At 41.7% G+C, this 10652-nt stretch overlaps 1 protein-coding gene across 3 annotated transcripts in view; it reads right to left on the bottom strand.

Moving 5' to 3' along the window:
- EHHADH (enoyl-CoA hydratase and 3-hydroxyacyl CoA dehydrogenase) overlaps window positions 1-6822 on the bottom strand; it is a 50369-nt gene extending 43547 nt beyond the window's left edge. The window contains exons 1-2 of one of the 3 annotated variants that reach the window (XM_059920703.1): window positions 6562-6822; window positions 1982-2085 (exon numbers count right to left, since the gene is read on the bottom strand). In XM_059920703.1, the coding sequence (XP_059776686.1) occupies window positions 1982-2085; window positions 6562-6635 (178 nt within the window). In that variant the 5' untranslated portion in view covers window positions 6636-6822. Of the gene's footprint in view, window positions 1-1352; window positions 1488-1981; window positions 2086-6561 lie in introns of those variants that run through there. The other 2 variants (XM_059920704.1, XM_059920705.1) reach the window with 2 other exon arrangements.
- Window positions 6823-10652: the final 3830 nt, after the last annotated feature.

Below are 10652 nucleotides of genomic sequence, written 5' to 3' on the forward strand. Positions count from 1 at the left end.
TTTAATGGTTTTCTGCTTCTTCTTGAGTCAATTTTGTAAGCTCTGTTTTTCTACTTGTTCATATTATCTTTTTTAATGGCTAGAGCATCTTCAGTGATATCCCTTTTGTCATTCTTTATATGTATTGTTTGTACCGTCTCTTTTTTTTTCTTGATAAGCCTCTCCGAAGCTTTATCAATATTATTAGTATTTTCAAAGAACTTCTGATATTATTGTTCTCTTGATTCACATTCGTATTCTATTTTAGTAATTTCCCCTCTATCATTTCCTTCCTTCTACTTCATTTGGATCTATTTTACTGTTTGTTTTGTCAGTTCCTTAATATAGATGCTTATCACAATATGTTTCAGTGTTTTTTCTTTTCTGATATATACCTTTAAGGCCATACATTTCCTGCTAAGGTTTGCTTTAACTGTATCCCTCAAGTTTTATATATTGTTTTTACTATCAGTCAGTTAAAAATATTTTCTAAATTGCATTATGATTTCTGCTTTGACTCAAAGTTTATTAAGAAATGAATTTATTTTCCAAACACATGAGAATCTCTAGTTATATTTTAGTTATTGGTTTCTAGCTTGATTGCACTGTTGTCAGAGAACACATTCTAAATGAAATTTATTGAGATAAGCTTTCACAGTCCAGTAGCTGATCAACTTTTGTAAATGTTGCAGATTGGAGAAGAATACATATTTTCCGATTGCTGGGCACATTGTTCTATCTAAGTCCATTAAGTCAAGTCTGACAATCCCTAATGCTTTTCCAGGACAATTATTTTTGCTGCCTCTGAACTCTAACTACATTCTCTCCTACCTCCTTTTTTACAAAGAAATATCAGTTCTGATTTTACATAACTCTGATCCCTCACTCCATGCCTCAAAGTCACCATCTTGGGCTCCCAACCTTAAGTTTTCAAACAGTTGAGTAAGCTATTTAATAGCTGGTTAATGTTTGGCCCATTATTTAATTTCTCTTAGGCTTAGCCTTCTCATCTGTAAATGGAAATTGTAGGATTTACTGGGATTAAAATATAAAGTATGTAAAAATATTACTATTTTCATTGTTAATAAGTAAATAAGCTACACGGTACTGGCACATAGCAGGTAAGCTAAATGGTAATTATTATAATGATTAATGTGTTCATATTTATTCATTGTTATGACTTCAACATCTATTTCTTCTCAGGTTACCACTGACATACGTTAAATTCCTCTGGCCAAAAAAAAAAAAAGAAGAAGAAGAAGAAAAAAGAAAAAAATTCCTCTGGCTACAGTAAGAATACATGGGCCTTCATATCCATGTGACTTTTGTCAAAGGGTATAATTTGGGAAAAGAAGAAAAGGTGCCACAAATACCAGTGAATAAATCACCACTTCAGATGCTTTTGCCGTATTTTGTCACTATTTTGCATCTTCACAGGATAACCCAATAAAGAGTGCATGGTCACTGAGATGGGTGACTATCAGAAGAAAAATGAACTCCATTGCAGGACTCTGTGTGAAATAAAAAATAACATTTATCGAACATGTTCTGCATGCAAGCACTGCTCTAGGGGTTTTCAGATGTGTTATCTCATTTACTCTCACAAAAACCTGTTAAGATATAAATATTATGGTTTCTATTTTATAAATAGAGAAATTGAGGTTCAGGAGATTTAAGGGACTTGCCCAAGCTCACATAGGATGGTGACATATGCAGAGCAGATATGTACCAGCAGGTGTATACTAGCAGCTATAATAGCCATCAAGCCTGGAATTAAATGTCCTCCAAAGGCCCAGTCCAATATAAAAGAGAGTAAGGTCAGCATCTTCTCTGGGTCTCTCCTGTGACTCTTGTCTCTTTCTCCACAATGTTTCTCATTCCCGTTCAACTCCCATATTCATTACCCACACTATAGTATTACCCACAGGGACAGATAATGCAGCATTGATCTCAGTCTGTGGCAGGATTTCAGAGAGAGTGGGAGAGGGTAGACACTGGTTACCTGCAGAGAAGATGCCATCTGCTCCACAAATCACAATGGCTTTTACTGTATGGTCTGTTAGAGCTTTCTGCAGACCCTCTTTTATTCCACGGAGAACAGTCTGACTAAAAGGGCAAAAAATTACATGAAGCATGAGTCAGAATCAAATTTCTACCATCTCAGAGGTTTGTTTTTCCTTTCCTAACAATGAAAAATTAAACACAAGATGTATAAAAATCCTAGATACTTATCATTAAACTTCCACTAATTTAACAAATAATATATGTGTCTACTGTAAATTAAGCACTGAGCTGATTAAACACATAAACTTTAGGAAAAAAAAGTGTTTTCCTACATTTTGCTGTAACTTTGACCACTTATAATCAGCACTATCAATTTAAAAATATTATATACATATCCTATGTACAGTGAGGGTTTACAACATCCTAGGGAGAACAAAATGTACACAACACAATATCACACTAAGATGAGTGCTGTAATAAAGGTACAAAGAAAGTGACGTGGAACTTCTGAGAGGAAAGAGAGTCTTTTTTTTTTAAATAAATTTATTTATTATTTATTTATTTACTTTTTTTGGCTGTGTTGGATCTTCGTTGCTGAGCGTGGGCTTTCTCTAGTTGTGGTGAGCGGGGGCTACTCTTTGTTGTGGTGCACGGGGTTCTCATTGCGGTGGCTTCTCTTGTTGCGGAGCACAGGCTCCAGGCACACGGGCTTCAGTAGTTGTGCTCATGGGCTCAGTAGCTGTGGCTCACAGGCTCTAGAGCGCAGCTCAGTAGTTGTGGCGCATGGGCTTAGTTGCTCCGCAGCATGTGGGATCTTCCTGGACCAGGGATTGAACCCGTGTCCCCTGCATTGGCAGGTGGATTCTTAACCACTGCGTCACCAGGGAAGTCCCAAGAAAGTCTTTTCAATTTGTCATATTGGCATAATATAAGAAAACTGAAATTGTCTAAAAATAACAGTCTAAGCGATGTGGCAGGGGCTGCAAGTTACCCCCAAATATCCCTCCATCCCGACATTCTTCGAAGTATTAAACATCTGGTTTTTAGCTGGATACATGGCTGCCCAAAATAAAGACTACATTTCCCAGCAGTAAGGTCAGCCCGAGGCATTAATTTCTGGCCAATGGGATGGAAACGGATTTGGTACATGCAACTTTTGGGAATAGTCCTCAAAGGATTGGGTATGCTTTTTGCTTTTTCTTTCCTCCCTACTCCTGGCAGGAATGCAGATATGATGGCTAGATTCAGAGCAGCCATTATGGATCAAGAGGTGGAAGCTGTTTATTGAGGATGGCGGAACAAAAGATAGACAGAATTGGGATCACTGACGATTGTGGAGCAGCCATACCAGCCCTTCCAGGACACTGCTGTGAGAGACATCAACTTTTTCTTATTGAATCCATCATTATTTTGAGTTTTCTGTCACTAGCAGCCAAGCCTAATCCTAACTAATTTAGGAGGTAAAGGCAAGGTCTGGGAAAGAAAGGGCATGTAGTAGACTTTGCCACATTTCAGTCATCCACAGAGGAGATAGTTAAAGCCAAGATTGAATGAGTCTGCCAAAGAAAAAGAAGAGAGAGCTGAGGGTAGATCTAGACGATCTAAGAGGTGGGAGAGGCTCAGCAGAGTGATTCAGTACCAAGGGAGCCCAAAGTCACAGAGACCAGGAGAGGAGAATTTGCCATGAAGCAGAGGATCAACAAGTGCCAAGGGATGATAAAGGAGGAGAACTGGGAAGAGTGGTGAGGAATTGCTTAAAGGAAAAACGATAGAACCAGAGTCCAATCGGTTTTGCCTTAGAATTCTAAGTATTTGGGGAACATTTTATACAGGGTGAAAAAAAATCTTAAAACAAACAACAACAACAAATGTCCATAAAGCCAGATTGTTCAGACCAGCAACTATGAGTTAAAACCTCAGGGAATAAAGGAGATACTTGCCCTTGTTTATGGCAATTCCCTTTTACCTAGTTACTTTTCACCATTTAACCCAGATGAAATCAAACAAAACCTCTTGCCTTCAACTAGTTAATTACAAACCAAATCTGCTAATGGAAAACTGATTCTGAACCATCCATACTATTGAGAAGTCCAAAAGGCACATATTTCCTTCTGGGTAAACGATAGCTGGAAAATGAGCCCAATCTGTGCCACTGAGGAGACAAGGCTGGCTTTTCCCATTTCAACCAACCCCTACTCTTTTATTTCTTATGTTCTTGCTAATTTTGCAAAAATCAAACACAGGAAAAAAAGAAAAATGAAAATGGCTGTAGTAGGTATAGCTTTACTAGACTCTAGCTGAGTGAAAAGGACAACAACTTCGTAGCAATGTCAAGGTCACAGGGGTTAAGAAATTATTTTCTCCCCTTAATATTGTCAGGCATGGAGAAATGGAGTCTAAAGGTAACATTTCATGAGTGATGACCAAAGATCTTTAGCTTCTGTCACTATAGGAAGTCTTTCTTGTGACAATTTTTTAAAGCCAGGGGGTCATCGAATCAAGTCGTGGCTTGTGAGCAGCATTCTTCAAACAAAGAAATAGAAAAGAAAATATATCAAACAAAACAAATAAGTTTTGTTTCACGAAACTTTGTTTTCAGTTATGTATTTGTATGTGTGTGTGTCTTAGGTTGCTATGTAAAACATGGATTCCTGTGTGGATTATAATTTTAAAAAGTGTGAAAGCCATTGTTCTGGGAGATGGGCCTAGTAATCAGACATGTCCTACACTTGTAAAGAGGGTTGGCATTCACCTGAATAGAAGGAAACCTGGCTGGCTAAAGGAAGCAAGGAAAGATTTGAACTATTTGTTTGGGCCCAAAAATATTCAAATAAGAATCTCTCACTTAGCTAGGAAGAAATAATTTCCCACATAAAATTAGAAATAGGAAGGGAAAAAGGAAGGGAAGAAGAAAAGTGTAAAGCAAAAAAAAAAAAAAAAAAAAAAATTGGGAACCTGTTAAACTTGATGAATGTGCTGGGACACACACCTCTACCTAAATATAGGTTCAGAAGAAGGTAGATGGGAAAGGGCAAGAAAGCATTTATTCCCAAGTGGAGAAAATCTTGATACAGCTGCAATGAATCCTGAGCAGCGGGGCCTGCTGGTAGGGGCTTGTAACAGGCCTTCTGACTAACAGTAATAATGATAGCTAACATCTGCTAAGTGCCAGTTTATAATCTCTAACGCATTTAAACCTCACAACAACTTAATGAGGTAGATACATTTCTCCTGCAAGGGTGGGTAGGGGGCAGGTTAAATAACAGAAACATTTTAAGTAGTTATGGTAAAATATTCCTAGTTATAGGTAGTAGACTGTGGAACCTTTTTCCCCAAGTTCTAGATGGGCACAGTTTCCCATTATGAGCAGAGGTTAAGGCAGAGTCCTAATATTTAGTAATTCTAATAGGAATACAGTCAAGTTCAAAACTGATATGTAATCATATTACTCATGTTTTTCTTCATCAAAGCCAAAATAATAAATATTTTGCTTTTTTCTGAGAGTGGCAAGTAAGTGGACATTATCATCCTTGAATGATTTTATTTCTGAATTTTTTATATTTTTAAATGCAAAATTTTATATTAAACTAATTATATTAGTGCTAATGATAAAATCAAATCTGATGATAGTAGGACAAAAATTCAGTTAAAATTAGTATGTCTTCTCATTACAGTCTCTTTTTGCTCCAGCATCATGTGATAAGGATTTTGACCAAAAGTCTTTCTCTTTATGCTTTATATGTTCTCTGTAAATTATCATTTCTTCTAATCCTACTCCCTGTGGATGGGTGGCTCTTTCCTAGGCTGATGTATCACTATACTTTTTTCAGAGATATAAAAGAACGAAACTTATATAACGTCATTAACTTTCAAAAGAGCAGCGTTAATCTCACTTTTAAAAGTAATGCTTTTACAAGTTTAACAAGGAAGGTACTCCACAGTAGTTCTTCAGAAAATGCTATTTAATAGGCTTATTCTGACATGGGCTTAACCCGACATGGATCTTCCACGGAAGCACTAAGACCTTGAGGTTTAGAACAGACCAAGAGATATACCTTTGCATATCTGGGCCAGGACACAATTCTCTTTTACTCACTGTGTTGGCATTAAAGGGGATCTATATTTTTAGCAGTGTGAAGCCAGTTTATTGTTGGATTCCTAAAACTTTTAGTCACACATTATAAGGGTGGCCTGGACTCGAGGTTGGGAAGTGAAGCATCAAGGTCCAGCCAGCATTGCATTAAGACCTTTGGAATAGAAAGTACGCCTGAGAAGTCAAGGCTGCAAGCAAGCAGAGTCCCGCACGAAGTGAGCACGGACAGACCCGATCCGTCCCAGCTCCCCCGCTTCGTAGCCATCTGTCTGCCTCTCAGCCTCGGTTTCCTTACCAGTGAGAGAGTTCTCTGCAAACAGACACTGAGCTAACCAATGTAAAAGGCCCTGGCATATGCCCAGGTTTAATCCGTGTCAGTGTCTCTCTCCGTTTAAACCAGCAGGGGAGAGTCAAAGCCTCCACTGCAGGCAGGCGGCTAAGACCCTGCTCGCTGTCCCCGGGCTGAAGGCGGCCGAGCCCGTTACCTGAGCGCGTTGACAGGCGGGTTTCGTAGGCGGATCAGCGCCAGGCAGTTCTGCAGCCGCGTAAACTCAGCCATGTTTCCTCAGTCGCCGAGGTCGCCTCAGCTCTTGGCCCCAGGGAGATATCACTTTCACTGGGCGCTGGGCCGGCCCCGCGAGGAGGGGCGCCCGCTGGGCCAATGTGAGCTCGGCACCGCCTCCCGCCCCCCGGGCCGCTCCCGGGCACCGACGCCCATCATCCATCCCAGACCTCCTCCTTCCCCGGACCACAGCCCCGCGCTCTGCAGAGCCCTGTCGTCTCTTCCTCTTTGTTGGCTTTTGTCCTGCTCCCATCACAAAGTAGATCAGGGAGGACGATGGAAAATGAGAGGAATTGCCAGCAAGTCGAGATTTGCAAACCGTTGGCCCAGAGGGGCTGGCTTCTCTGAACAAGTTCTAGGTTCCCTAAGTTGGTGGAGCTGTGTCCTCATCACAGTTTTCATCTTCACGATCCTTCTTAACAGGGACAGATATCTGGGATCCTGACAATTATGTGATATGATACACACCTGGAACACATAAAATACACAAATCATGCATTTCACCTAAATGGGTAGGGTACTAATATCAAATATTTACAGAACCGTCATACAGCGACCTAGTGAAACCTTCAACTTTCCTGTCTGCCCAATCCTTCCATTTCTTTCTTCTTCTGCCATTCCTAAAGATTGTGATTTCTAATACTTCAACCACGAATTGAGCACCTATTATGTGCTAGGCTGTAGGCAGGAGACTAAAGATAAATAAAGCCTCGTTCAGGCTGGGACAAAGTTTTAAAAGATGCAGTTGGCCTCAGGCGGTCTCCACAGTCCATCAAGGGGCCAGAAGGCAGTCTGGAAGTTTCAGAGGAAAAAACAATGGAGCGGTTTTATTCACTAATGTTTCACCAATTTTAGCAAAGATTAAGGATTATTTTCATAGATTTTCTTTTACCTGTTGAAAATAAAACCAGGTTCCTACTCCTAGGAAAGTACCCATTGCCTTGAAGCCCTGAAAACAAGTAGCAGTCAGAACCCATCTAATCCGTCAAGGACAACTAACTTATCAAGGACAGCCCCTCATTTTTTTTTTTTCTGGCTGCGTTGGGTCTTTGTTGCTGCGCGTGGGCTTTCTCTAGTTGCGTCGAGTGGGGGCTACTCTTTGTTGCGGTGCGCGGGCTTCGCACTGCGGTGGCTTCTCTTGTTGCGGAGCACGGGCACTAGCACTTGGGCTTCAGTAGTTGTGGCACGTGGGCTCAGTAGTTGTGGTTCGCGAGCTCTAGAGCGAAGGCTCAGTAGTAGAGTGCACGGGCTTAGTTGCTCTGCGGCACGTGGGATCTTCCCAGACCAGAGATCGAACCTGTGTCCCCTGAATTGGCAGGTGGATTCTTAACCACTGAGCCACCAGAGAAGTCCCAGCCTCTCACTTTTGATAGCCAGCCAATCACAAACAGCCCAGGGCACACGCCTCTGAGTGCCAACATTCAACATCAACCAGCCTCTTACAAGTGGCATCAATCTCTACTGCCTCTAAAATTCGCCAATCCCTGAATTCAACCTTGCCCAAAAACTACATGTAAGATCAACTGTCTGCTCTGCTTGGAGAGACTACGTATGACCAGCACAGCTTTCCCTTACCGTAGGAAGCAATAGATTCAGTATTGTCTTTTCAGATGTCGGCCTCTAGGGGAACAATTCTGCTGTCCATCCTAACAACTTTGAGTACCTCCACAAAGGCCGTGTAGGCAAGGCTTAACAGTTCTGAAATTGCTCCTGGAGGAAGTGGAGATCAGCATGGTGTGGAGCCGTTTTGAGGCATTTTTCTCATCTACATCTTGGAGGCAGCCACAGGTCATTTCTCATCTATCTCCCTAGTTTCATTTGAACACAGAACTTTCTGCCTTGCACCTCCCTCCCCTTAGGTACAGCCGCAAATTTCTGTGTAAGTCTATAAAACAGCTTGGTAGTAGTTTATTATTTTTTTATTCTATTTTTTTTTTAGTGAAACAAGTCAAAGGTTTATTAGGAGGAAAAAAGTACATGTGAATAGACACACACGGGCGGGCTCAGAGGGAGAGTCGCGCCTTTGTGGTAGTTTAAATCACTTATATGGGGCCTTTCTTCTGGGTTTCCTCTGGCCAATCATCTTGCTTTGCCTGACTCTGAGTCCGTATTTGGTATAACTCAGGGTCCTCCCCTGTGTGCGTGCGCACCTCTTAGCCAAGATGGATTCTAGCGCAGAAGCCTACGGGAAGGTTGATGCCACATATTATGGGGTGGTGCCCCCTCCCTTTTTGGCCCCGAAGGAGTCTTTCTACGCATGGGTAGTCGGGAAGGTCTCCTTGACCTCGAGAATGAGAAATATCTGGTCTCTTTATCTTTTATCTGGGCAGGACTCAGCTCCTCCCTGCCTTGCTTGGCAGTAGTTTAGAGTTGGCTCCTCAGCAAGGCAGGGATTAGGGTGAGCAAGAAAGGTCCCTAGTGGGCAAAACTGAAGAGGGCGCTCACTCTCAGTTTCATGCAATTGCTGACCCTGCCCTGGTCCTCAACAACAGCGATCCCCACAGTTCCTGTAATCTGTCATCCAGCCCCTCCTGTTTGGTGTCATACTGTGGGACTAGGGCTGCAGGTAGCAGATACCATGCTGATCTTTCTTTTGCTGTCTATGTAAATAATAAACTGTCTAAATCTATTTGGACTCCTTACAGGCCCAATCTATGGCAGTGTAGCAAGCTAATATAGCAGGTGCCACCATGATGATGTTCACAGACCACTTGACCCCTTGACAGTCTCTTGATCATTGTGATGAACTATTACATTCTTAAATTGTCTTCTCATTAGTTCCAACAAGTGCTACTTAACAGGATGCCATTCCTCTTGACTAACACACTTCCACATCATTTGCATGTTACTGCTTTTGCTTGTTAAATATGTCATTTTCATTGCTGTCATGGTGTCGCAATTCACAAATAGATCAGTTGATCAGGACTTCCCTGGTGGCGCAGTGGTTAAGAATCCGCCTGCCAGTGCAGGGGACACGGGTTTGATCCCTGGTCTGGGAAGATCCCACATGCTGCGGAGCCACAACTACTGAGCCTGTGCTCTAGAGCCCGCGAGCCACAACTACTGAGCCTGTGTGCCACAACTACTGAAGCCCACGTGCCTAGAGCCTGTGCTCTGCAACAAGAGAAGCCAACAAAATGAGAAGACTGTGCACTGAAACAAAGAGTAGCCCCCACTCGCTGTAACTAGAGAAAGCCCACGTGCAGCAATGAAGACCCAATGCAGCCAAAAACAAGAAAAAAGAAAAAGAAATATATTCAATGGCCATCATTAAAAAGTCTACAAATAACAAATACTGGAGAGGGTGTGGAGAAAAGGGAACGCTCCTACACTGTTGGTGGGAATGCAAGTTGGTGCAGCCACTATGGAGAACAGTATGGAGGTTCCTAAAAAAAACTAAAAATAGAGTTGCCATATGATCCAGCAATCCCAGTCCTGGGCATATATCCAGACAAAACTATAATTCAAAAACATAGATATACCCCTATGTTCATAGCAGCAATATTTACAATAGCCAAGACATGGAAACAACCTAAATGTCCACTGACACATAAATGGATAAAGAAGACGTGGTACACATATATAGTGGAATATTACTCAGCCATAAAAAAGAATGAAATAATGCCATTGTAGCTACATGCATGGACCTAGAGATTATTATACTAAATGAAGTAAGTTAGAAAGATAAAGACAAATGCCTTATGATATCACTTACATATGGAATCTAAAATATGACACAAATGAACTTATCTATGAAACAGAAACAGACTCACAGACAGAGAACAGACTTGTGGTTGCCAAGGTGGGTCAGGGGAGGGATGGATTGGGAGACTGGGACTAGCAGATGCAAACTGTTATATTAAAAAAATGGGTAAACATAGTCGCTCTAGTCGTCGTGTGGCTCAGCGTGTCCTTTGTGAGGCTCGCGTCAAGGGAGGGCTCTGGGATGCAAGGAGGGCGATAAAGGACAGGTTTGGACTAGGCCACCACGGCGCTGCCTTAGAAAGACCTGGT

The sequence above is a fragment of the Balaenoptera ricei genome, chromosome 4 (genome assembly GCF_028023285.1).
Source record: "Balaenoptera ricei isolate mBalRic1 chromosome 4, mBalRic1.hap2, whole genome shotgun sequence".
NCBI classification, from domain to species: domain Eukaryota; kingdom Metazoa; phylum Chordata; class Mammalia; order Artiodactyla; family Balaenopteridae; genus Balaenoptera; species Balaenoptera ricei.